General features: G+C 46.8%; 1 protein-coding gene across 2 annotated transcripts in view; it reads left to right on the forward strand.

Annotated features, from left to right (window-relative positions):
• Nucleotides 1–26,686, forward strand: part of CLCN2 (chloride voltage-gated channel 2) — an 84,225-nt gene that overhangs the window by 40,174 nt on the left and 17,365 nt on the right. For both annotated transcript variants that reach the window (XM_033150763.1, XM_033150764.1), the window contains exons 3-14: nt 5,136–5,267; nt 6,250–6,378; nt 7,554–7,687; nt 7,921–7,998; nt 9,863–9,941; nt 16,860–16,985; nt 18,441–18,525; nt 18,624–18,725; nt 19,654–19,738; nt 21,002–21,157; nt 22,262–22,331; nt 24,688–24,798. In XM_033150763.1, the coding sequence (XP_033006654.1) occupies nt 5,136–5,267; nt 6,250–6,378; nt 7,554–7,687; nt 7,921–7,998; nt 9,863–9,941; nt 16,860–16,985; nt 18,441–18,525; nt 18,624–18,725; nt 19,654–19,738; nt 21,002–21,157; nt 22,262–22,331; nt 24,688–24,798 (1,287 nt within the window). The remainder of the gene's footprint in view (nt 1–5,135; nt 5,268–6,249; nt 6,379–7,553; nt 7,688–7,920; nt 7,999–9,862; nt 9,942–16,859; nt 16,986–18,440; nt 18,526–18,623; nt 18,726–19,653; nt 19,739–21,001; nt 21,158–22,261; nt 22,332–24,687; nt 24,799–26,686) is intronic.

Genomic DNA, 26,686 nt, shown 5'->3' on the forward strand with positions numbered 1-26,686 from the left:
GCTGAGTAGCTGGAGGGGCAACCCCCCTTTGTTCCTGAGACAAAGAAATACTCGGTCAGTTGGGAGTCAAAATGGAGTGAGGCCTGTCTTCCTGTGCTGTTTTTCAGACATGTGGCCTTATTTGTTTTGGCACATTAATAACTATTATTATATATAAACAAAATACCTTAAAATTCTTAATACATCATTCTCTCACTATATATAAGGGTCTGGTGACTTCTGTTTCAGTGCATCTGAAGAAGTGTGCATGCACACGAAAGCTCATATCACGAGCAAACTTAGTTGGTCTCTAAGGTGCTACTGGAAGGAATTTTTTTATTTTTATTTTATTTTGTATTAACTGGAACAGTTCAGGTTGATGATCCAGCAGCAAAGTCCAGCACTGGATATTGCAGCAGAACTTGTGGTTCAGTGAAATGAAGCAGCTGCAAGCAGAATCTGTGAGAAGCCTCCTTGGAGAGAAAAGTGTGACTCCAGGCGAGGTGGAAGCCTTGCCTGATGAGATGCTACAGGGGGTTGAAAGTGACCCAGGAGCCCAGGTGCAAGGCCCCTAGATGGAAGAGGTGGCTGAAGAGATCCAGAATGTGGGTGGGCAATTGAGGGGCTGGGACTGCGAAGAGATGCGGATGGTAGCTGAAGGAAAGAGGGAAGATGGCACCTCAGAGAAGGGTGAGCTGGCTGGGGCTGAGGAGCCGCTGACTGATTTCTCCACTCCCTGGGAGCCTGCTGCAGAAGACGGGGTGCAGCTGGAAGAATTGGAGGTGCGTGTGAATGTGCAAGAGGAGGGAAGTGAATGGTGGCTTGCTTACTTATTGGAGGAGAAAACACAGGGAAATCTTGAAGAAGAAGAAGAAGAAGAAGAAGAAGAAGAAGAAGAAGAAGAAGAAGAAGAAGAAGAAGAAGAAGAAGAAGAAGAAGAGTTTGGATTTGATATCCCGCTTTTCACTACCCGAAGGAGTCTCAAAGCGGCTCACATTCTCCTTTCCCTTCCTCCCCCACAACAAACACTCTGTGAGGTGAGCGGGACTGAGAGACTTCAGAGAAGTGTGACTAGCCCAAGGTCACCCAGCAGCTGCATGTGGAGGAGTGGAGACACGAACCCGGTTCCCCAGATTACGAGTCTACCACTCTTAACCACTACACCACACTGGCTCTTGAGACCTGCATGCATGCACCAGAGGAGCAGCCAGCTCCTGCTGACTTGGTGCTGGAGCGGATGCAAGAGGCGCTCACGCATGAGCAGGAAGAATGGAGATGCACATGAATGTGCAGCGGAGGAAAACACACAGAAGAAGCTGGAGGCCTGTGTGCATGTGCCAGAGGAGCTCATGCTGAATTGGGTGAGATTAAAAACTTCCCTCCAATGATTTAGCCCTTTGAGTTCCCCAAGATGGCCTTGTGCAGTGGGGACCAGTCTCTATACCGGGTGCAGCCCTTAAGCAGGCCCCAGCAGGAAGGGGCACCCAGGGCCCCGTGAGTTTGGCAGGCAAGAGCCACTGGGATGGCTACCTGCCTCTGTCTGGGCCCATGAGAAGAGGTTGGGAGTAAGCAGTGAGGGGCATTCTTGGCAACGGACTTGAATGGACTGGGCCGGCTGATCCTGAAGGAGCTGCCCCCTTGTCAGGGAACTGTCCCCAATGCAGCGCAAGGTGGTGGAAGGGCTCTCCGGATGTTACAGAGAGCCCCAGTCCCACCTTGCCAGCAGCTCTTCCTCTGGTAGCGAACGGAGCGCCGAGACGTCCAGTGAGGAGGGGGAGAGATCACAGGGGAAAGGGAGCAGAGGATCTGGGGATGCAAGAGAGACCCAGCACTCCCACAGTCCCGAGGGCGATACAGGGGGAACGCAATTTCCGTCGCCCCACAGACGTAGTGGGGTGAAAAGAAAGGATGAAAGGCGAGGTTTTTGTATTCCGAAACTCTTTTGTTGGGGTCAGAACCGGAAGGAGCCATTCCCGGATTCTGACACCGCTTGTTACAGACTTGAACTTTTTAGCTCTGCACTGTACTGTACATAGTTTCCACAATAAAATCTTTAAAGGAAACAGCGGAGTCCTGGCTGCTTACTCATGAACAACTAACCGAGAACCTTACACCCCGATAGAGACTTGTGGTAGGACTTTGATTTACAGTTTGGGCAGGAGATAAAGTAGACCAGCCCAGGAGCAGCAAATGGGAAGTTTTTAATGTTTGACGTTTTGCTATACTGTATTTTTTTATGCGTTTTAAGCTGTCCAAAGTGGCCGGGGAAACCCAGTAGCGTGTGGCTACTGAAACTGTTTTGGGACTAGAGTGTGAACTTGGGGGGTCTGATCCACAACCAGAGGGGAGGCCAAGGAGAAACCGAGAGGCTCCAGAAGACAGAGCCTGCGATTTAGCCCCAAATTAGCTGTTGATCTGCATGGACAGAGAAGCTTGTGAAATCCCGAGCCAAAGAGCCATGCAGGCAACCCCATAGTGATCCTTCCTAAAAAATAAAATTAAAAAAATTGCCATTGCTTTTTGCATGTCTGTAATGATGGGAACTCTTTGAAGCTTTTAAGGAATTGTTTCGATAGCTGTGTGTGCACCCAGATAACTGCTTTGCGCTGCAGTAGCCCAAAGCAAAGGATGAGCAAGGTTTCGGGGTACAGTCGTACCTTGGTTCTTGAATGGCTTAGTTCCAGAACAAATCGGCTCCCAAACACCGCAAACCTGGAAGTAAGTGTTCCAGTTTGCAAACGTTTTTTTCCGGAAGCCAAACGTGAGTGCAGGAAGCTTCAGCAGCCAATCGGAAGCTGTGCCTTGGTTTTCGAATGGTTTCGGGAGTCGAACGGACTCCCGGAACGGATTAAGTTCGAGAACCAGGGTACCACTGTGCTAAGTCCTGGTACTGAGGCTTCAACATATCAGAACTCCCTATTTGAGGCTGCCAAATGTGGGAGACTATGTAAGCTGCTCTGGGGTGCAGAACTGGGACTGGGAGTGTGCAACAAGGAGCAAGAGGAAGACTAGACGAGATCCTGTTGGAGTGGAACTTGCTTGAAAGGAAGAAGCTGTTACCGTTCTGGTGTTGGGTTAAAATAGCAATTGTGTTTTATTATCAGTTTTTGGCTATGTGTGCTCTGATGCCTTTGCTAACTTGTCTGTTGTTGTTTTTTACGAGGAAGCTGTTTTTTGCTGTTTGTTTGTACAAATGGGGACAGATGTCTTGTTGGGGGGGTAATGTTATGGGTTTTGGGCGTGGAGGAACAAGCTGTTTCTTTTAGCGAAGCAAAAAAGAGAATATTGGCGGGGGTGGGGGGGGGGGCAAGGAACAGCATTTAGGACAGCTCTCAAGTCTCCACTGGAGGGAGCTACTGGTCCGCACTGATGCTAATTGTGACTGCTTCTAGAGAAAGCAAGCTCTGTGGCTGACTCCACAAAAGTAATGTATTGATGAAGTTCTTTATGTGAGCATTAGGGGACACACGGGTGCATGTTTGTGTGGTTATGTAACAAGCTTTTGCGCAGAGTTCCAAATTGGCGACAGAGTCTTGCGTTCCAGTTGGCCGAGGCAAGTTTGCCAATCATTGTTCGGGCTGACCCAAAGCTTTTGTTTGCGGTTCTTAAAATGCAGCTCCTTATTCAAACTCATTCATGGATTTCTCTCTCTCTCCCCCACCCCAAAATACGGGCTGTTGGCTCTGCCGCCTCTGCTGAGACAACCGGTCCCTTTTCAGCTCTTGAATGTGTGTCTATTCAAAACAATTTAGTTTCACGGAAACATCTAAAAATATAAATGTTTTCCCTCCCTCCCCGCCCCCCCCCCCGCTTGAAAAATAACCGGAGATTTTAACACAGTACGGAAAGGAGAGGGAGCCAGCTTTGGGCTGCTGAGTTTGCACAACACCCCAGCAAGCTGCAATCTAAGGATTAGGGAGCGAACACCGTGCTTATTTGTGGTGTACACCGTCGTGTTTGCAGAGGCTTGGCACGTCTCCGTCACTTTGTGTTCACGAATTGTACATGTGGCAAAGATCAGTAGCTGAACACGTGTACCGGGATTAATGTTTGAAAGCCGCTCAACCTGTGCAGTGGATTGGTTTTACTGAGAATCTTGTTTAAAAAAAGTTTTTTTATTTATACTTTTCAAATTTATACATTACATTAATTTTACAATCCATTTGACTTCCTTTCCTCTCTTTCTGTGGTTCCTTAAATTCATTTTTTCATATCTTCTGCATATCCAAATTAATTTAGTTTGCTCATTTAATTACCTGCTCTAAATATATACTCTTACAAAACTGCAGGTTATTACAATAATCCTGCTAATGTTTTAATCTGTTTACGATTTATCTGTAAATATTCAATAAACCATTTCCATTCTTTTATAAAGAGTTTGCTATTTGATTTCTTCTTCTGGTAAGTTTCGCCATTTCTGCATATTCCATAAGTTTTTCCCTTTGCTGGGACTTCTGCTTCTTTCCATTTCTGCAAAAGCCAACAGACAAACACTGTAATGAAAGCCCAATATAAAATACACAAAACCGTGAGAGACACTACAATATGAACTACGAGAATATTATGAAAATATTTAAACTAGAAATTATTTATATCAACAAATAGACTGAAATCACATAAAGCATGTATGCAAGTATCTACTCGAAGTCTATTTGTTGATGTAAATAATTTCTAGTTTAAATATTTTCATAATATTCTCGTAGTTCATAGTGTAGTGTCTCTTTCCATTTTGGGGCAAGTAGCATTCTTGCTGCCTTAGTAGCATCCATGAATAAATTTCTATACAATTTAGGTAGTTCTGTCCCTATGATTCCCAAAAGAAAAGCTTCTGGGTTTGTTTGTTTTTTTAAATAAAAGTTATTTTGAACATCTTTTTCAATTCATTATATATCATTTCCCAGTAAGCTTTAACCTGACCACGATGTAAGGTAAGGTTTTACTGGAAATCAAGGTGGGAAAAGGTGCTCTCTGTGCCTTATGACCAAGGGGGGAGTGCTTGGGAGGGGCTGCTCAAGGCCCCCCTTGCACCCACTGATGCCATGTTGGCAGCCCCAATTTATACTGAAAGTATTTCATTTGTTTATTTATTTATTTATACATTCATGGCTCTTGATCTCCACCCCTAATACGTCCCCTCTCTCTTTCTCTTCCTACAGTCTGCACTGTGCGGTGCCAAAAGTTCCTCATCTCCAAGGTGGGCGAGGACTGGATCTTCCTGATCCTCTTGGGGTTGCTTATGGCCCTAGTGAGCTGGGCCATGGATTTTGCCATCGCCACCTGCCTGCAAGGTAAGGAAAGTGCTGACCCACGGTGACATCGAGAGGAAGGCTGGTGCTCCCCTCCGTCAACTGGATGAGCCTGCCAGCTGCACCAGCCCAAAGGGCTGTGAATCGGCTGTTCTCCATGGGGTCCAAGGCCGTTGGCATGAAAGGGAGGAAAGTTGGTGTCATTTTAAGGAAGGAGGAGACTAGGGGGCCAGATAGCAAATGGTAGAACTGGAGGAACTACCTCCAGTGTGGTGTAGTGGTTAAGAGCGGTGGACTCATAATCTGGTGAACCAGGTTCGCGTCTCCGCTCCTCCACATGCAGCTGCTGGGTGACCTTGGGCTAGTCACACTTCTCTGAAGTCTCTCAGCCCCACTCACCTCACAGAGTGTTTGTTGTGTGGGAGGAAGGGAAAGGAGAATGTCAGCCGCTTTGAGACTCCTTTGGGTAGTGATAAAGCGGGGTGTCAAATCCAAACTCTTCCTAGGCAGAGAGAGACTGGGAAATAAGGGCATAAAGATATAGAAGTTTTGCCTGCATACCCCCTTTCTACTGATGTCTGTTCTTGAATTCAGTGGAGCATCTTTTTTTTAATCCCCTGAATATTTACCCTCATCCTTTCTCTTTTAAAATCATAGAGTTGGAAAGGACCCCGAGGGTCATCTAATTCAACCTTCTGATCTCAACATGCAGCCCCCCCCCATCCGATTTGAAAGCCTACTGGCCCCAGCTTAGCTTTGCAAATATGCTAGCAGTTTTATTGCTGCACCACTAGGAAGCCAAGATATTAGGCTTGGTCCTTAGTTGATGCAGCTGGAGCCGAGAGTGAGCATCACCTGCAAAAATCCCACCTGCTTTTTTCCTTTGGCCTCCTGAAAAGGGGCCCTTTTGATGCTATAGCTGCCTTCAGCAGAGAGAAAGGATTCTCACCCCGGGCTTACCAGGCGAGAACGTCCCCCTTGCACACTTCACAAAAGCACCCTCCCCTTTTCTGTCTCTGTGCAGCCCAGAAGTGGATGTATGGAGGTTTGGATGCCAACATCTTCCTGCAGTACATGGCCTGGGTCACTTACCCTGTGGTCCTCATCACTTTTTCAGCCGGCTTCACTCAGATCTTGGCTCCGCAAGCTGTAGGTGAGTCCAGGGATAGCAGATTCCTGTTGGGACAAAAGGTATCATTTTCAAGGGGCTCAGGGGCGTAGCAAGGTAAATTGGTACCCGGGGGCAAAACATTTTTTGTCCCCCCCCCCAGGCATGGGAAGGTCAGGTGGTCCTGGTGCGGAAAATTTCTTCTCAACCCCCCCATTGATTCCCCCCCCCCCAAAAAAAATTGTTTTACGTTATTTCATATTTTCTTACAAAGGAATAATAACAAGTAATAATAATAATAACTTTTATTTATATCCTGCCCTCCCCGGCCGAAGTCGGGCTCAGAGTGGCTAACATCAGATACATAACATTGGTATAAAATCAAACAATAATTAAATTACCTCCTAAAAACATCTCAAAATCAAATTAAAGTCTAAGTATATGGCTTTCCACAGGGTTAGGGTTGGGAACAGTAAGTGCTCCCTGAACTGAAATTTCAGCCTTCATGACATAGGAAAACAGCCAAGTGAACAGCTATTTTGGTGGAGGAGGGTCAAGATATTAACCGATATTCATGAAATTTCATATGTAGCTATATAATCCCTAGCATAGTAAGATAAGACCTTTGGAGCAGGCATTAAAAAAAAATTCAAAATAAATTCAAAGAATTTTTTTTTCCAAAAAAAAAAATGTTCCTTGATAATTTGTCACCCCCTCCATTATGGAACCCGGGGCAGCCCGCCCCCCTCGCCCCCCCTTGCTACGCCCTGAAGGGTCTTATAAGTGTTCCTCGCCCCACACCCAATTCATTTTGTGCTCAGGTCTGGCGTGGCAGCGACATTGTCTCTGCAGAAAGCTTCAGTGTTCCAGACCTTGGAAATTTCCGTATTAGACTTCCATTTCCATGTGAACTGGCTGAATCTGATTTACTTGCACACAGCGTGCCCTGCCTCTAACCAGAGGGATCTCTGCTCCGCCGAGGTCACTTATTTTGCAGTTGCAAGAGCAGGGGGTGGGAAGCCTGTGGTTCTCCGGGTGTTTATGGGCTTCCAACTCCCATCCTTCTGAGCCAACATGACCAGTGGCCAGGGATGATGGACGCTGTAGCTCATTGACATCCGGAGGACTACAGCTTTCCATTTATTTCTCTGTATACAGCGCCCTCTTCTCGTGCTTTTCTCTCCCTCCATCCTTTTGTCTCTCTCTCTCTTTCTCCCCAGGCTCTGGAATCCCTGAAATGAAGACAATTCTCCGGGGCGTGGTGCTGAAAGAGTACCTTACCCTCAAGACCTTTGTGGCCAAAGTGATTGGCCTGACGTGCGCCCTGGGCAGTGGGATGCCCTTGGGCAAAGAGGTGAGGGGGTGGGGTCCAATGGTGCTGTTGAGACACAGCCAGGTGGGGCACACAGGATGGGGGCAAGGCTGACCGGATTGAGGACTTCTTGGAGAAAGAGTTCCGGGGGGTATGGGGCAACGGGAGATGTCCCCCTCCTTGAACCTGCTGCTGCTGCTTGATTCTCAAAGGATCTGTGTGTTGTGGGGCAGGTACGGCCACCTTGCTGACTCCTCTTTCCCTTCCCCACGCAGGGCCCGTTTGTCCACATCGCCAGCATGTGTGCCGCCCTCCTCAGCAAGTTCCTCTCACTCTTCGGTGGCATCTATGAGGTGAGACGCATGGGGTTGCAAAGTGCTGAGGTGAGAGGATCTCGTGGAAGGCCCTCTGACCGCAGAGGGCCTTCTCGGTGGTGGCACCCTCCTTGTGGAATGCGTGTCAGGGACTGAGAAAGGAATGGTGGGAGCCACCCCCCTTTTTTCTGAACCTTCCCAAGGGCGGGAGGACAGTATTGATTTAGAACAGTGGTTTGCAGAGGGATATAGTCCAGAGGGGAAAAGCTAGGAAGTCCTGGGGCTAGAAGAGCAAACACCAGGAGAGACACAGCTGGCAGATTCACTGTCTTTGGACAGAATTCCTGACCCTCCCCCCTTCGCCTAGGACTAGATGGGCTCTGAGAGCGATAGAACAGAAAGTGCAGCGATAGCAAGCTCAGATTACCCCCAATGTAGGAGTGACATAGATGAATGGGGATGGAGGGGGTGAACTTTTACTGGGAGCAACGCCAATTTTTTAAGAGAGATATGCATTCCTTTGTCTCTTGCTGCGATTATGAAAGAAACTCTGGTAAGTTCTTTTTTCTTGATCTTCTTAATCACTGTCACCGGGAGAGAGATCCGATTCCCTGAAGCCTGTCAGCGCCCTCCCATCAGATGTCAAGGAGTTAAAGAACTACAAACTTTCAAAATCTTCTGCACCTGGAAGATTTTAACATTTGATGTTTTAGTATGTTTTTATATTTGCTAGAAGCCACCCAGAGTGGTTGGGGAAACCCAGCCAGATGGGCAGGGTATAAATAGTATTATAAGAATTGATGCTTTTGAATTATGGTGCTGGAGGAGACTCTTGAGAGTCCCATGGACTGCAAAAAGATCAAACTTATCCATCCTTAAAGAAATCAGCCCTGAGTGCTCACTGGAAGGATAGATCCTGAAGTTTCTAGGGAGTCTTCTCTTCTCATGAGAAGACTCCCTAGAAAAAACCCTGATGTTGGGAAAGATAGAGGGCACAAGGAGAAGGGGACGACAGAGGATAAGATGGTTGGACAGTGTTCTCGAAGTGACTAGCATGAGTTTGGCCAAACTGCGAGAGGCAGTGAAGGATAGGCGTGCCTGGCGTGCTCTGGTCCATGGGGTCACGAAGAGTCGGACACGACTGAACGACTGAACAACAACAACAAAAATTAGTATTAGGGTTGCAAGGTGCTGAGGGGTTGAGAGCACCAGTTTGGAGAACGTCTGGGCAGAGGTTCTTGTTGCAGGAATCGAGAATCACAGGAGACGTATCAAGCAGGAGCTTTCAGATGGTGGGGCAAGTTTTTCATTTAAAAAATAAAAAATTATTAAGGTTTATAGAGAAAATACAAAACTTTATATATTTTCTCTTTTGTTAACCAAACCAAAACTTTTATCTAGATACAATAAAGAACGCAAAAGGGAGGGGAGTGGGGAGAAAGAAATAAAGAAAGAAATTTTTAAGAAGAGTAGGAAATTGGTTAAAAGAGAAAGGCAGAAAAGTAAGAACTTCCAATTCTTCACCGGTCTGCTAAATAAAACAATATTTTCTTCATCCAATCTAGCGTAACTCCCAACAAAGCCACTTTCTATAAACAAATGTCGTCTTCAATCCTCAAATCCAGATACCATCATTTCTTTTTCACGCAAAAAGTCCATGAGAGGTTTCCAAGCTTTAACTAATGTTAACGAAGGCTTTTCTCTGATGAAACATGTCAATTTCGTGGGGCTAGTTTTTCAGGGGGCACCACGGCGCCGATTCAGAACGGGTGCCCATTGCTTCAAATTAACCTGGTTCTTAAAGAGCCCATTCTCTGAACTGGACAAGGGGACACCCCTTCAGACCTGCTTCCTCTTTGTGCAGCTCCTCATGGATTTTATGCCCTTTGGGCTTTTCTTGCAGAACGAATCCCGCAATATTGAGATGCTGGCAGCTGCATGTGCTGTGGGTGTCGGCTGCTGCTTTGCTGCTCCGATTGGAGGTAAGGATACCAAATATGGACTCGAGTTCCAGATCCCTAGTTTGGTTTATTAAAATTAAATCCAACCACAAAAGGGTTGCTTCTAGAATCGCAGAGTTGTAGAGCTGGAAGGGACCATGAGGGTCGTCTAGTAATTTATTAACATCCCCCCCCCCCACTCTTAAACATGCATCTACTCAGATTTCAAGCCAACCCCACCTAATGTCTGATGGGTAAATTCTTTAATGGGCCAAGAAATGTCTGCCTTTATGCATAAGCGGATCAAGCCAGATTGAATTACATTGTGCATTATGTTCTGAATCACAACCCACCTTGTGAAAGATCAGAAGTCACCTGGGATAGATTACTCTGCTCATTCCAGATTTTTTTAAGAAGGTCAATCAGGCTGTTTCAAAATCAGATGGTTACTAATATATGCATTTTTATGCACACACATGCTAGGGAAACGTGTGCATAAAAATGCACACACTAGTGAAAATAACGTGCACAAATTCATTATATGGGGGATATTTTTTGTGCAAAAATACGTGTGTGTTAGGCTCAATCGCATACAAAAATAGGTAGGAGAATGTCACAGTGAAATGCTGATTAATTGCCCGCTTCCTTCTCAGTCTCAGTGTCACCCTCAAAGAACAGCAGGAGGACAGTGTTGCGTTGGCTCCTCTGCCTGTCATTGGCTCTGGCGCCACCTACTGTCCGTCTCCTTGTATCCTACCCTACCAGGCCCAATGTGAGAGCTCCTGCCCAGAGCATTCAGTTCCACCTGCCTAAGTGCTGTGGCCAGTTGCAAATGGATAAGTAGGAGGAGCTTTCTGAGGAAGGAGTGTCCCCAGCTGACATCCTGCACCAACCCCTCCTGCTTCCCATATCTCTGCAGAGGGAGGAAAGCGTAGGGTCTGCTTAGGAAGGGTCTGCTTTTCAGGGCCTGGGGAGTGAGAAGAGTAGGGACAGCTCTCTCAGCTGGGCCCCCTCTGGTTGGGGAGGTGAACCCTGATGGACAATGTCCACAGGGTCACGCCCCTCTCCCAAAATATGTCTTTGCTTCTGCTCAGTGCAGAAATGAAGCGTAAAAGTTACTCCACCCTAGTCCTAGTTATATGGGAGCTGACTGTGCTTAAGGGCTGAGAGAAATAGCACTCTGCACGCGCTTAAGTGCAGTCTCTTCTTCGGTAATGCCAAAAATGGAGTCTGGGGCCTAAGCAACACCCAGAGTGACTGGGGAAACCCAGCCAGATGGGCGGGGTATAAGTAATAAATTATTATTATTATTATTATTATTATTATTATTATTATTATTATTATTTGGGAGAGTTGGGGAGCCTAGCCTCAAAATAAGCCCTCTGATCCATGCGGATAGGCATCCTCCTTAGCTGGGCTGAGCAAAGGGTTCCCCATCATTTAATCCCTGAGTATTTTGGGTTTTCAGGTTATACGCTGAGCCAGAGTTTAGAGAGTTTGACTTGGACCCAGGAGACCGGCGTTCAAACCTGCGGTCATCTATGAATCTCATTGGCTGACCTTGGGCCAGTCCCCATCTCTCTAGGCCCAGCCCACCTCACAGGGTTGTTCTGAGGATATAAACAGGGAGGTGAGGGAGAGCTGTTGTATAGTACCTTGCGGGAGAAATGTAAAGTACTACACTTTGGCAAAAAAAAAAAAAAAAACGAAAGGCACAAATACAGGATGGGTGACACCTGGCTTGAGAGCAGTACATGTGAAAAGGATCTAGGAGTCTTGGTAGACCACAAACTTGACATGAGTCAACAGTGTGATGCAGCAGCTAAAAAAGCCAATGCAATTCTGGGATGCATCAATAGGAGTATAGCATCTAGATCAAGGGAAGTAATAGTACCACTGTATCTGGTCAGACCTCACCTGGAATACTGTGTCCAGTTCTGGGCACCACAGTTCAAGAAGGATACTGACAAGCTGGAACGTGTCCAGAAGAGGGCGACCAAAATGGTCAAAGGCCTGGAAACAATGCCTTATGAGGAACGGCTTAGAGAGCTGGGTATGTTTAGCCTGGAGAAGAGAAGGTTAAGGGGTGATATGATAGCCATGTTCAAATATATAAAAGGATGTCATATAGAGGAGGGAGAAAGGTTGTTTTCTGCTGCTCTAGAGAAGCGGACATGGGGCAATGGATTCAAACTTCAAGAAAGAAGATTCCACCTAAACATTAGGAAGAACTTCCTGACAGTGAGAGCTGTCGGACAGTGGAATTTGCTGCCAAGGAGTGTGGTGGAGTCTCCTTCTTTGGAGGTCTTTCAGCGGAGGCTTGACAGCCATCTGTCAGGAATGCTTTGATGGTGTTTCCTGCTTGGCAGGGGGTTGGACTGGATGGCCCTTGTGGTCTCTTCCAACTCTAGGATTCTATGATTCAATCACTAAATGCACAGCACAGCTGATGTGAGCCTGGGGTGGGGTTTGGGGTCGGGGCGAACCGTCTCTCCAGCTGCAGGCATAACTTCGTTTCCTCCTTCCCCCCTTTTGCTGCGGGCTCCTCCCAGGCAGGCCTTCCTGTGCATCCTCCTCTCCGCTGCTATTGCTCTTCTAGGTTGGTGACCGGTGTCTGTCTCCCTTTCCGTGTTGGTTTCTGTTGTGAGCAAAGGCTTGGTCTGTGTGTCTGTGTGTGTGTTTCCCTTTCTGCCAGCTTTCCCAAAAGAAGCAAGGGGAGGGAGGGAGGCAGGCCCTTTCTCATTTGCCCAGGTTACACCTGCATACATGAACACGAACGGGAGTTTTCTGTCGGGGGGTGCGGACATACGAATTCAAAAGCCAAAGCGAAACCAGCGGATGGGGGGGGGGGAATGCAGGGAGCTTCTTTTTTTAAAAAAAATTAAAATAATATTTATTAAAATTTTACTAAAAACATACAAAAAGAAAACACCACTACAATAACAACAAACATAACAGAAACAACAACTTATACATTTCTAAAACTGATATTCCTTCCTCACATCCTAGTGGGACTTCCTCCTGTCTCCTCCTCCTGCGTCCCTTGTAAATACCTTTTTTGTAACTTCCAAAATTTCCTACAATTCTGTTCTATTCTCCAATAACAAAAAATCATGAATATCTTATCTCTCTTAATCTATATTATACCATTGCCTAAATAATTGCTCATATGTCATATCTTAATCCTAATCATCCTCTGTCTTAATCATTTATCTTCTATTCTACAACCTAACTTATACTCAAATTATATCTAACTTTCAATCATACAATGATTTTTTAAATACAATTTAAAAAAAAATTCCATTCTTTTCCCACTGCCTCGTCCCTCTGGTCACGGAGTTTCCCGGTCATTTCTGCAAGCTCCATATAGTCCATCATTTTCATCTGCCATTCTTCTATCGTTGGTAAATCTTCCGTCTTCCAGTTCTTAACTATCAAAACTCTAGCTGCTGTCGTGGCATACAAAAATAAATTCTTATCACTTTTACTAATATCCTGGCCTAGGATGCCCAGTAAAAAGGCTTCTGGTTTCTTCTTAAATGTGTTTTTCAACACTTTTTAAATTTCATTATATATCTTTTCCCAGGCAGGGAGCTTCTAAGTGACTAAGTGGCCTTCTATCCAGGCTGTCTCTCTCTTCAAGAGGAATTCAATCAGCAGCAGTTGCAGGAAGGAAGGGATTGAATTTGCTGGTGAGAGCAAATAAAGAGAGAAGCTTCCAGGCAGGGCATTGTACGGCAGCGGTTAAATCTGCAAAGACACACAGCCACTCATTGCATGAAAAGCCTGGATCAGGCCAGTGGCCCATCTAGTCCAGCATCCTCTTTTCACAGCAGCTAGCGGGATGTCTCTAGCAAGGAGGACCTGAGAACAAGAGGCCTCTTCTCGCTTGCATTCCCCAGGAACTGATAGTCAGAGGAAATACCATCTCCAATATTGTGGCCAGGAGCATGAGGGTTCCCCCCCCCCTAATTCTGTTTTGAAGCAATCCAAGATGGTGGCCACCACTCCATCTTGCAGGAGCAAATTCCAGATTCTAACATAACGAAATTAATAGTTGCAATAAAGTGCTTTTTCGGAAAGAGGGGTTCTAGCGCCACGGAAGAATTCCTGCTGTGCATGAGGGTTCAGTCCCTCATACCTCAACTTTCTCTGCCCTCGTTTCATTTTGCTGACTTCGAGCAGTAGAGGAATGGGAAGAACACAGCCCGAGTTGGGTTGTATTGGCATGTTCCCGGAAAGTCAATGGAAAGAGAGACCGAGTGCTGCTAACTCATGTCTCTTGTAACATCTCCTTCCACCCTCAGGCTGGCACCATTTTTGTGGTCTCCTGCTTCCAAACAGCAGTCGTGCTGATGCAGGACAAGGGAAGGCGGAATGTGTTTGGGTGGGGGTCCCACTAATGCGGGACAAGGGTTCAGAAATGGAGGTTATTGAGGGGAGAGGAGGCAGGGGACAGGAAGCGGTACTATGTATAGTTCCCCATGCTGGCCACTAGAACACGGGGGGGGGGGGATGCCTATTCTTAGCCCAAGGGTTCCATTCATCCCTGGCCACCCCTCTTGATTGCTGCATATCAGTTGTCCTTAGGCCACCCTGCTTGCACTCTCATGCATGTTCATTTGCACAACATGTACAGAGACACCATTACTTAGGCTGGGCGACATAGCAATATATCATCCAAAACTAGTTTGAAGTCCATATCGTGATATCGGTTTCATAATTTCCGACCTGGCGATATATTGTGAATCGTGATGTGTGTTTGTGTATGTGTGATGTGCAAAAAAAAACACCATGTGAGGAAAACCGTGAAGCCAGACGTTGCTTCTCTCGGTTCCTGCAGCCCCTGTGAAGTCTGCCGGATCAGCTCCCTCCTGCCTCCTGCAGCGGGCAAAAAATCACAAGAGTAGGCGGAAAAACCCTGAAGCCAGCCAGGACCTCTACATAGCTCCATCCTTATTTCAAACATCATGATATATCAGTATATCGTGATGTTTGGCTGGTGATATATCATGATGTTAAAAAAACAGATATCGCCCAGCCCTAACCACCACCCCTCTTCATCTAATCTGTGTGAACTGGAAAGGGGCCATATATATCCCCATCAGGCTGCTGGGCTGAGCAAAGAAGCTTAAACTTCTCTGTATCCACCTCATACAGGTGAAACTCGAAAAATTAGAATATGGTGGAAAGGTTCATTTCTTTCAGTAATTCAACTTAAAAGGTGAAACTAATATATGAGATAGACTCGTGACATGCAAAGCGAGATATGTCAAGCCATAATTTGTTAGAATTGTGATGATTATGGCATACAGCTGATGAGAACCCCTAATTCACAATCTCAACTTTGGGGTTTTCATCAGCTGTGTGCCATAATCATTACAATTATAACAGGCAAAGGCTTGACATATCTCGCTTTGCATGTCACGAGTCTATCTCATATATTAAACTCCAGTAGCTAATGAAAACAAAATGGACTTTTCCACGATATTCTAGTTTTTCGAGTTTCACCTGTATATATATATTTCTTTTTACCATTGGGATCTCGCAGAGGGACAGAATAATTTGCTTCGGGAGGCAAATTGGACTTCTGAGCCAGGGACACTAACTAATCCCTTGCTCTAGAAGCACAGCCCAGTTTTCTGGTTTGGGATTCCTTAGCAAACAGGGAAGGCATTCATTGGAGAAATGGGGGGTTAATCTTACCAACTGGTGGCTGGTTAGAGATGAAGCTATGAAATCCATCCTCGCAGAAGGGGCATTTGCCGACAGTTGTGGCATGGCGACTTGTGCGTGTTTTGTGCTTTGGTTTCGGCAATGTGATGTTTGTCAAGAAACAAATTTCTTGCCCGTGTTCACTTAACTGGCGAGGAAACAGTGTCCTCGGTAAGAAATCTCAGAATGTTGCTTGCACTTTGGGACTGTCATAATATTTAGACCTGTAGCTCGAACACACTGGCATCTGAGGAAGCAAAGCACGGAACTGAGCAAACCTATTTTGAAAGATACACACAAACACAAACACACACACACACACACACGCAAATATTTACTTTAAACCTTTGAACAGCATTGCTGTACTTCAAGTATGGGGTGTCACTTAAAGAAAGGAAGGAAGCTCAACTGCTAAATCAGTGTTTTTCAACCTTTTTTGGGCAAAGGCACACTTGTTTCATGAAAAAAAATCACGAGGCACACCACCATTAGAAAATGTTAAAAAAATTAACTCTGTGCCTATATTGACTATATATAAAGTAATTTTCCCACGGCACACCAGGCAACATCTCGCGGCACACTAGTGTGCCGCGGAACAGTGGTTGAAAAACACTGTGCTAAATGATACTTTTTTTTAAAGAAAAAAGTGCCCAATTTGGCCACTTTTGTTGGAAAGGAAAGCATTCAGCAGGATCTCTGATCAGAACCCCACGTCGATTTATTGCCCAAAAGTGTTTCCCCCAGCTGCTCTTTGCCCCCAAAGGTGTTGCGTACTGCGGGGAAGGAAACTGACGTGAGGCCCTATCAGGATTGGGGCCTACTGCCACTTTCCCTTCATAGTAACAGCAGATAACTTTATGCACACTTTTTTTTAAAAAAAGCATGAGTAGGGTAGTGTGTCGTTTGGCCCTGCCTAGCTTCTCTGGGGTCTGAAAAGTCTGGCAGATTTTCCACAGCACAGCTGCGGCCTTTGTCTGTTCCCAGCTCAGTAGTTCCCAACTTGAGGGAGCTGTTACTGGACCTGCTGTTGGATCAGTAGTTGTGCCAGGCTGCTAGCACCGGGTGGATGCAGCCTCTGTTTTCCATTCAGTGCTGGAAGTGCACTGCTGCATTCCCTAACTATGAGTTTGGCAAACTCAGTCCTAGGAGGAGAACCCCCAGTAGTGGTTTAGGGGCCTCGTGTGTGTTGAGTTTTAGAACCCTCTGGTGGCTCCCAGAATCTTCCCTCTTCTTTGTGTCCACCAGGTGTCCTCTTCAGCATCGAAGTCACGTCAACCTTCTTCGCCGTCCGCAACTATTGGCGTGGTTTCTTTGCCGCTACCTTCAGTGCTTTCATCTTCCGGGTTCTCGCTGTGTGGAACAAGGATGAAGGTACGGCCCCTGTCTTCCTTCCCAGACAGGAACATCTCCAGTGCTTGCTTCCGAACTTGTCTACTTTGGTGTTGAGGCCAGGGCTGGAAAGAGGAAGTTCTGGGCTCTGTGCAGAACTGGACATCTCTCTTGGCCGATCATGATGACCCCTCTTGAATCAGTGCAGCCCCAAAACCAGGAATCGGAATAACTCATTCAACTTGCATTAAAAAGGAGGGGGGGGGATTAAGTCATTTATGCCTGCCTGGCTGCCTAAAATCAAGACAGCAAACTGTCATTCTAAAAATACAGAACAATAACTGTCAGAAGATAAATAAATCCAATCAAATACAACAATGTCCAGGCTTGCACATCATGAGAAGCCATAGTTTGTTTTGCATAGTTCTAATAAACTATGCAGAAGTGGCAAAACTGACAGCAAAATTAAGAGAATCTAAGGATGAGTGTTTTATTTAAGAGTGGATGCCTTTTTCGGACAATTTAAGGAGCAGAATTTGAGCTATGAGCAACAGGAGTAAGGAGTAATTAGATTGTAATATTGTGGTTATGATTTGATAGATAGAAGACAGGGTGCACCAGAAGGGGAGGGGGGGAACTCGTTGGGAAAAATAAGGGGAAAGATGGAATTGTGTTGACTGTATACGTTGAAAATGTTGAAACTTAATAAAATATAATTGGTGATTAAAAGAGAGAAGCCATGGTTTGTCTTAAACCATGGTTTAATTGTGGGCATGGCTCCCCTACTCCCCACCTAAAGCTTGCTGTGTCATCTGAACCCTGGTCACCGTTTATATGTTCGTTTCATGCAAACTGTGAGTGTTGAGCCAGAAATCAGACAAGTGCAAACCTTGGCTGATTTCTGGCTTACGGGTCATGGGTTTTTTTGGGGGGGGGGGCAAACTAATGTCTGGGTTCATCTGACACAACAAGCCATTGTATGGTTTGTGTGAGCTGGGCAGCAGGCAGAAGGCACGTTTGCAAATAAACCATGATGTAAGGCAAACCATGGTTTATTGTGATGCATGAGGCAGACCAACATTGTCAATTCTAGATCCGTTTGTGACAAAATCCATAATGGCTGTTTCAAAAAAGAAATGTTGTGGGTTCCTAGAGCCAGTGTGGTGTAGTGGTTAAGAGTGGTGGACTTGTAATCTGGTGAACCGGGTTCGCATCTCCGCTCCTCCACATGCAGCTGCTGGGTGACCTTGGGCTAGTCACACTTCTTTGAAGTCTCTCAGCCTCACTCACCTCACAGTGTTTGTTGTGGGGGAGGAAGGGAAAGGAGAATGTTAGCCGCTTTGAGACTCCTTCGGGTAGTGAAAAGCGGGATATCAAATCCAAACTCTTCTTCTTCAGGTAGAGAAGCCTAGGGGCCACATCCCCCCCCACACACACACACACCTCTTGTCCAAGAGACCTGAGATTGGTCACCCCAAACCCTTCTCTTTCCCTCAGAAACCATCACAGCTCTCTTCAAAACCCGCTTCCGACTGGACTTCCCTTTCGACCTGCAGGAGCTGCCGGCCTTTGCTGTCATTGGGTGAGTCTCGTAGAGTTTCTCTGGCGCTACCCCACACTTCCCTCCCTCCCAGCAGGACCCCTCCTCCCCACACTGAGACCTTCTTCTCCCCTCTTCAGGATCGCCAGCGGTTTTGGCGGGGCACTCTTCGTGTACTTCAACCGGAAGATTGTCCAGTTCATGCGCAAGCAGAAGGCCATTAACCGGTTCCTCATGAAAAAGTAAGGGACGCTGGCTGGGTGTCCAAGGGTGGCTTAGTCCAGCTGTGTAGCAGGTGGAGTCAGGCTGGAGGTGGAGGCCTGGGGGCCTTTTCGTACCTACATCTGAATTAATATTTGCATAACCCAGCCAGATGGGTGGGGTATAAATTATTATTATTATTATTATTATTATTATTATTATTATTAAACCCTGCCTTCCCCAACCTGAATGTTTTGGACTATCTTTCCCATCATGCTGGCTGGCGCTGATGGGATTCGTAGCCCAAAACTTCTGGAGGGCCCTGGCTTGGAATTAGGTTGATAAACTACGGAGCTTTCTATATGGGAGAGCATTGGGCACATTTTATTTCAAGTGGCAAATGCAGCCCTGTATAAAATGCTGTGGAGAGCACACTGTTCTAATGCCACTTCCACCTGGTTGCAGAGAAATTGTGTCTTTGGGTGGGGTGGGGTGGGGGGTGTTCCTTTGCTGGCCCCTGCCCCCACTCGCGTGCGCCTGATTCCACTTTCTGTGCACGAGCAGTCGCAGAATACTGACCTCCCCGGTCCTTAAGACGGAAGCCTGATAATCCGCCAAGTGGCAGCTGCTTCCCCAAGAAAGCAGCAATGACCTTCTGAGCCTCCGAAGTTTTGCCAGCCTTGGGGAGCATAGTTGTGCCCACTGTTTGCCTGTTGTTGTTGTTGTTGTTTTTAAAATATTGTCATCTGTCACATTTGCACCGCTCCTTTTCCTCCCAAGGAGCTCGAGGTGGCGTTCTTGGTTCTTGGTGGCGTTCACACCCAGGGAGAGCTTCGTGGCTGAGTGGGGACTCAGCCATAGTCCAGTGCTCTAACCGCTGCACCATGCTGCCTCTGTTGGTGGGAGGGGGAGGTGTGCAGTGGTGCCACTCTCTCTTTTTTTAACCCACTGCTTTCTGGGACCTTCCAGGCGCCTGCTGTTCCCCGCTCTCGTCACGCTCCTCATAGCAACACTGACCTTCCCACCTGGCTTTGGGCAGTTCATGGCTGGGCAGGTAATTTGTAGCCCTTGAACATTTATTATTATTATTATTATTATTATTATTATTATTATTATTATTATTATTATTATTAATTGTGTATACCACCCTTTATCAAGAGATCCCAGGGTAGTGTACAACATTAAGAACACTTTGTGTAGCATCAATAATAAAAGCATAATAGAAGAATCAAAATAACGGTCTCTCTCCCTTCCCCGGCTCACATAAGAGTAGCTTGCAATTCTGGGCTGACGGTACCCTGTTTATTTATTACTATGATCCACTTACAGGCCACTTAACTATCTGTAAGATAGTTTAATAATTATTGGGGAGGGGAATAAACCTCCGCATCAAATGGCAAAATACATAAATCCATAAGCATAACGTAACATAAATAAAACCAGGGAGAACTACCGGGCAGTATAAGGTAAGATTTCAAGCCCTGCAACATACCGTACTTTTCTGTGATTACACGCTCCCTATTTGGGGGGGACTTAAAATTAAGAAAATGGGGGGGGGTAGATTCCCTGAAGTTGTTGAGCTTTTTGGGGAGAGGATTGCCCACAGTTGTTGAGCTTTTTTTTGGGGGGGGGGGAGTTCCTGAGTTTTTTTAAGACCGACAAAGCAACCTATCCTCTGTCGCATTGCCAAATAAAGCAGCAAATAGCCCTCCCAATTGCTGCAGTGACAGCCAATCAACAAAAGCCCTTGCCGCGGCCACCAATAACAATCTCCAGCTCGCGGCAGCAACCAATCCCACGGCCCCACAATGCACTACCCATGTATAAGACGACACCTAATTTTGAACACCGATTTTTTAATTAAAAAAGATAGTTTAATACAGTAGAACCTCGGCTTACGTTACCCTCGGGTAACGTAAATTTCGGTTTGCGAGAGCAGCAAACCTGGAAGTATATTTTCCGGGTTTGGCCACTCGCGCATGTGCAGAAGCGCTCTATGTGGCGCGTCCATGTGCGAAACAGGCACCTCAGGTTGCGGAAACCTCGGGATCCGACTGGAGCTCCGGAACAGATCCTGTCCGCAACCGGAGGTGCCACTGTGCACAGAAAAGTACGGTACATGCAGTTGTTTGCCCGGTGTCACTTAGTTTCACACAAACGTTACAACCATTCCCCACTTTTGACATTACCCCTGTCCCTAAGCAAGACTGCAGTGTTAGCCTGCTCAGTTCTATAAACACATGGCCAGAGCTTATGCTTGTGGGCAGGCATGGCTCCCTTCTCGCCCCCTGATTTCTTCCCCTTCTTCCCCTCTCAGCTCACGCAAAAGGAGACACTCGTGACCCTGTTCGATAACCGCACGTGGGCCAAGCAGGGCCTGGCTGAAGAGTTTGAGTATGTGGGCCCCTCCGAGGCCTGGAAGCACCCACGCTCTAACGTCTTTGTCACCCTGGTGGTCTTCATCCTCATGAAGGTGCGTCGCCCTTCCCCGCCACCCCTTTCTTCCATTCGAATCATAGGATTGTAGAGTGGGAAGGGATCCCCAAGGGCCATCCAGACCAACCCTCAGCAATGCAGGAATCCTGCCCCCACAGCCATCCCTGGCTGGGATCGAACCGCCAACCTTCTTCTCAACCGCATGGTGCGCTTCACCCATTGTGCCACTGAAGCAGTTGCCAGCTGCCGGGAATCGCAAGCGGTAAGTGGCGAGAGCTGCTCGGGTCCTGCTCTCAGCCTTCCCATTGGAGCATCTGGCTGGCCACTGCGAGAACAGGATGCTGGACTAGGCGGGCCATTGGCCTGATCCAGCAGGGCTTTTCTCGGGACCACGCAGCATCTGTGAACAAGAGCTCTGCTGGTTACCTTCCCAGGACTCAGTTGGGCTGAGTCACCAAACAGTCGCCCCTGGGTCTTTAGGACTTTGACAGGGTGGTACACGAGAAGCTGCTGAGGGGCCTGGAAAATGCAAGCACATCTTCCGTTTCCAACCCACCCTCTCCTCTCCTTCCTCTCTCCCTTCCCCCTGTACTAGCTGATTGTCAAAATGGCCTCTTCTCCTTTGCAGATAAAACCAACCAGTAGGGAATTATGAGGTATTCTCCATTTCTGACTGCAGCTGGTTCCTTCAACCACAGATTAGCCCCCAGGCACTCGGGTCTCCTTTGCTGGTTCCCAACCTTCCCCAACAGGGACCGCTTGAATCCTAGAATCCTAGAGTTGGAAGAGACCACAAGGGCCATCCAGTCCAACCCCCTGCCAAGCAGGAAACACCATCAAACATTCCTGACAGATGGCTGTCAAGCCTCCGCTTAAAGACCTCCAAAGAAGGAGACTCCACCACACTCCTTGGCAGCAAATTCCACTATCCAACAGCTCTTACTGTCTTGAAAACTGCGGAGGTTTTCTTGCCTGTTGTGGGAACTGTAATCTTCGGTCTCTTTTTATGTCTTGGGGTTTGGGCCCTTCTCCGTTCTTCTCTCCCCCTCCCACAGCACTTCAGCACAAAGAGGTCACTTGGCTTCCGCCGCTGGTTCTCCCCTCCTGATAATGGGCATCTGTCTCTTTGTCCTTTCCCCAGTTTTGGATGTCAGCCTTGGCCACTACCATCCCAGTGCCCTGTGGAGCCTTCATGCCTGTCTTTGTCATTGGTGAGTAGGAGACCCTAGGCTTGGCTCTCTCTGAACTTTCTCTGTGCTTCTGTGCAGTGACCCTTAACCCTTCCCAGAAAGGATCAAGCACACCTCCCTTGGTGGCCAATGGGGACGGGACAGAAATTTGTGCCGTTTGCATTTTAAAAGTGACCCGGCCTAATTCACACTTGCCAGACCAATGAGCAAACTGAAACGAACGCAGCCTTCCTTCGGAAGTTGCAGTTCTGCAACCAATGTTTGCGTGTGAAAGGTGCATATAGTAGTGAAAATGATTCACATTTTGCACACAAAATTCCATATGTTGGGATAAATGGCACAAAATTACATATAGACAATGCGTGCAAATTTTCGTATGACCTTCGTTTAAACAAAAAAAGAAGCAAACTGAGCCTAAGGTTGGAAAACTGATAGACTGAGAGCAGGGGCGTAGCAAGGGGGGGCGGTCCGCCCCGGGTTCCATAATGGAGGGGGTGACAAATTATCAAGGAACAATTTATTTATTTTTGAATTATTATTTTTTTGAAAATGCCTTCTCCAAAGGTCTTGTCTTACTATACTAAGGATTATATAGCTATATATGAAATTTCATGCATATCGATTAATATCTTGACCCTCCTCCACCAAAATAGCTGTTCACATGGCTGTTTTCCTATGTCATGAAGGCTGAAATTTCACTTCAGGGAACACTTACTGTTCCCAACCCTAACCCTGTGGAAAGCCATCTAATTAGACTTTAATATGATTTTGAGATGTTTTTAGGAGGTAATTTAATTATTGTTTGATTTTATCCCAATGTTATGTATCTGATGTTAGCCACCCTAAGCCTGACTTTGGCCAGGGAGGGTGGGATATAAATAAAAGTTTTTTATTATTATTACTTGTTATTATTCCTTTGTAAGAAAATATGAAATAACGTAAAACCATTTTTACTGAGAGTAACACGAATTGACAGATATTCATCCACCCTAGTGACCGGTTTTGACTAAAGGTATTTGTGGTGACAAGATTACCCATAATTCCTTTGTGCATGCTGAATAGCCATTTGTGCTCTTCTTTGTCCGGGTCCCAAGCCCTACACCCCCCTATTGCCATCTCTTCTGTGGATTATTTAAAAAAAAAAAAAAACACAACACATATGGGGTTTTATTTTACTTTAAAAAATTTATTTGCAAAACTTAAAGAGCCAGGAAGATTTGCTGGCAGGGACATGGGCATCCTAACTTCTGCAGGAACTCAAGTTGCCTGTGGGCTCTTGGTGCCTGGATTTTTGCACATTTACTTTTTTATTGTTTATTTATATATTAGATTTATATACCGCCTTCCGCCAAAATATCTCAGGGCAGTTCACAAGATAAAAGTACAAGATAAAAGTACAAATAAATAGTTAAACCTGAAGCAACGTAATAACACACACACACCCCTACACAAACACGTTTAAAAGGCCGTAGAAGATTAATCCGCCAAAGACCTGGTTAAAGAGGAATGTTTTTGCCTGGCACCTAAAGGTGTGTAATTAAGGAGCCAGCCGAACCTCCTTGGGGAGACCGTTCCCCAAATGGGGAGCCACTGCAGAAAAGGCCCTTTATTTCTTTTTCTTTTTTTTTCAATATGGTTTTAATTAAATTTTCCATTTTACAATTTCAGATAAACGTTTTACTTACTTAAGATATCAGTGTCTTCCATTCTTCTCTTTCCATGGTTCATTTTGCATATCTTATATCCCTGCATATTTTAGAAAAACTATATGAATCTGTTTTCCAGTATTGCCTCCATCAAAAATTATCTACGCTGTTGAATTTAACTTAATGCTGCCAGCATTTTCAGCTTGCACACAATTATTTTCCATATATTCAATAAACGTTTCCCAATCTTTTTTAAATGTATGTTCTTCTTGTTCTCTTGTTCTATGTTAAGTCTGCAAGTAGTGCATGTTCTGTCAACTTAAGTTGCCAATCTTCTTTAGTTGGGACCTTGCTCATTTTCCATTTTGGGGCTAATGAAACACGGGCTGCAGTTGTTGCATACATAAATAACCTTTTCTGACACCTGGGGTTTGCAGTCTGAATCCACCTTCGGACTCTGCCCCTGTCTCTCTGGCAAGTGTGGTGTAGTGGTTAAGAGTGGTAGGCTCATAATCTGGTGAACCGGGTTCGCGTCCCCGCTCTTCCACATGCAGCTGCTGGGTGACCTTGGGCTAGTCACACTTCTCTGAAGTCTCTCAGCCCCACTCACCTCACAGAGTGTTTGTTGTGGGGGAGGAAGGGAAAGGAGAACGTTAGCCGCTTTGAGACTCCTTCGGGTAGTGATAAAGCGGGATATCAGATCCAAACTCTTCTTCTTCTTCTCTGGGCAGGTGCGGCCTTTGGGCGGCTGGTGGGCGAGAGCATGGCGGCATGGTTCCCAGACGGCATCCACACCGACAGCAACATCTACCGCATTGTGCCCGGCGGCTACGCAGTGGTGGGTAAGAGGCAGCTTCTCTTGTACCATTTCCAAAAGCTGGGATGTTCAGGTGGGGGTGGGCACTCCCTCATCGAAAGAGGGTCAGGACGCGGTGACAGGAGCCCGGATGGATCAGACCAAAGTCCATCTTCTTTTCCCACGTTGACCAACCTTGTGGGCAGCCCACAAGGAGGGCTTGAGAGGAATAGCCTTCTTGGGCTGTCTTTTGTTCCCTAGCAAGTGGTATTCAGAGTTGCACCGCTTCTGATCTTGGAGGCAGCGCTTGCCAGTCACAGCTGGGAGCTACTGATAGCCTTATCCGAGGTGAATTTTGACACTCCATTCGACTGCTGCATGACCTCTTTGGCACAGGAGCCTTTGAAAGTGATAGGAGCTGAAGCAGAGCTTCTGGATCCTCTCTGAGTGTCTCATGCAAACTGTGGATTTTCAGACACAGGCCCCTTCCTCCACCACCACCTCTGCCAAGAACAGGGTGGCATAGTGGTTAGGGCCTGGGCACTTCCTGGTGAAGAAGGAAGGATTGTTAAGCCACTCTGGGAATGGTAGCTCTGTGAGGGGGAAGACGGCTCTGCTAACAACTCTCAGCACCCTTAGCAGAACTACCACTCCCAGAATCCCTTGGGAGAAGTCATGACTATTTAAGGCGGCACCATCATAGTATAATGCAGGCATAGGCAAACTCGGCCCTCCAGATGTTTTGGGACTACAACTCCCATCATCCCTGACAACTGGTCCTGTTAGCTTGGGATGATGGGAGTTGTAGTCCCAAAACATCTGGAGGGCCGAGTTTGCCTATGCCTGGTATAATGTGTGTATAATGTGAATGCAGCCCACGCCTCTGCCTCTCCTTCTGTCACCATGGACCTTTCCATGAACTGCAGCAGTCCAGAGGTTGGGAGTGGTGCCTTTGAGCAGGGTGTGTGGAAGCTCAGACCCAGGGGCCAGATGAGGCCCCCAAGGCCCTCAGTCACTCAGGCCTCTCCGTAGGCCATGCCCCCATCAGCCCTGATTAACTCTCTCCTAGAGTGTCCCCTCTCCTAGCTGAAGCTCTAATAATTCCTCTTGGTTGCTTGGATGAAGAACAGAGGAGGGTGTGTGTGTGTGTGTGTGTGTGTGTGTGTGTGTGTGTGTAGAAACTAGCCAGCTGTGCAAAGGCAAAATTTGCATGGGTTGCCCTGCGCACTTTTGCCCCTGGCCCCACCCACCACTAGCATGTAGCCCCAGAAGAGGGGGGGGGGCGTCAGTCTCCAAAAAGCATTTTCTCCCTTTCCCTCCTGCACGTGGCATTGAGGTGTGGCATTTCAGCTGGGGGTGCCTCTAGGCTCCCAAGAGGCATCGTGAGAACTGGGCTGGGCTTGGCATACTGCATTCAACTTAGCGTATCCCTGCCTGGTCTTTTGGGGTGGCTGGGTGCTTTGTCAGGCTCTTGCTTGCCTCTCTCCCCTGCTGACTCTAAGACCTCCCTGCGTTTCTGTCAGGATGCTGTCAGAGGCTCCCCGCTGGTTGCCCAGGAAAGTATAAAGACAAGGGAAAGTTTCTTACCGCCCTTTTTTTATTTCAATGTTACAGAGAGAGGCTATAAAACCCAGCCTCTTGGATAGTGTCGTCCTGAGTGAATCTCCACCCCCATTTCTCCCACTTCCTCAATCGTCTCCTCTACGGGTGCTGCTACGTGCCCTCTGTCCTTGAGCTCTTTGCTCTCCTACTTTTAAGGCTTGCTGGGTTCTGGGAGGTGGGGGGGGGTCTGAAATGCTTTCTAAAGACACTGTGTCAGCCAGCTTCCGCTCCGGTTCTGCCTCCTTCTCTCCCATTATTTCCTAACTTTCCCCCTCATCTGCCTCTGAGCTGTGACTGTCTTCCTCCTCCCTGGAAGGGTCAGGATGCGGGGA

The sequence above is a fragment of the Lacerta agilis genome, chromosome 5 (genome assembly GCF_009819535.1).
Source record: "Lacerta agilis isolate rLacAgi1 chromosome 5, rLacAgi1.pri, whole genome shotgun sequence".
In the NCBI taxonomy this organism is placed as follows: Eukaryota; Metazoa; Chordata; class Lepidosauria; order Squamata; family Lacertidae; genus Lacerta; species Lacerta agilis.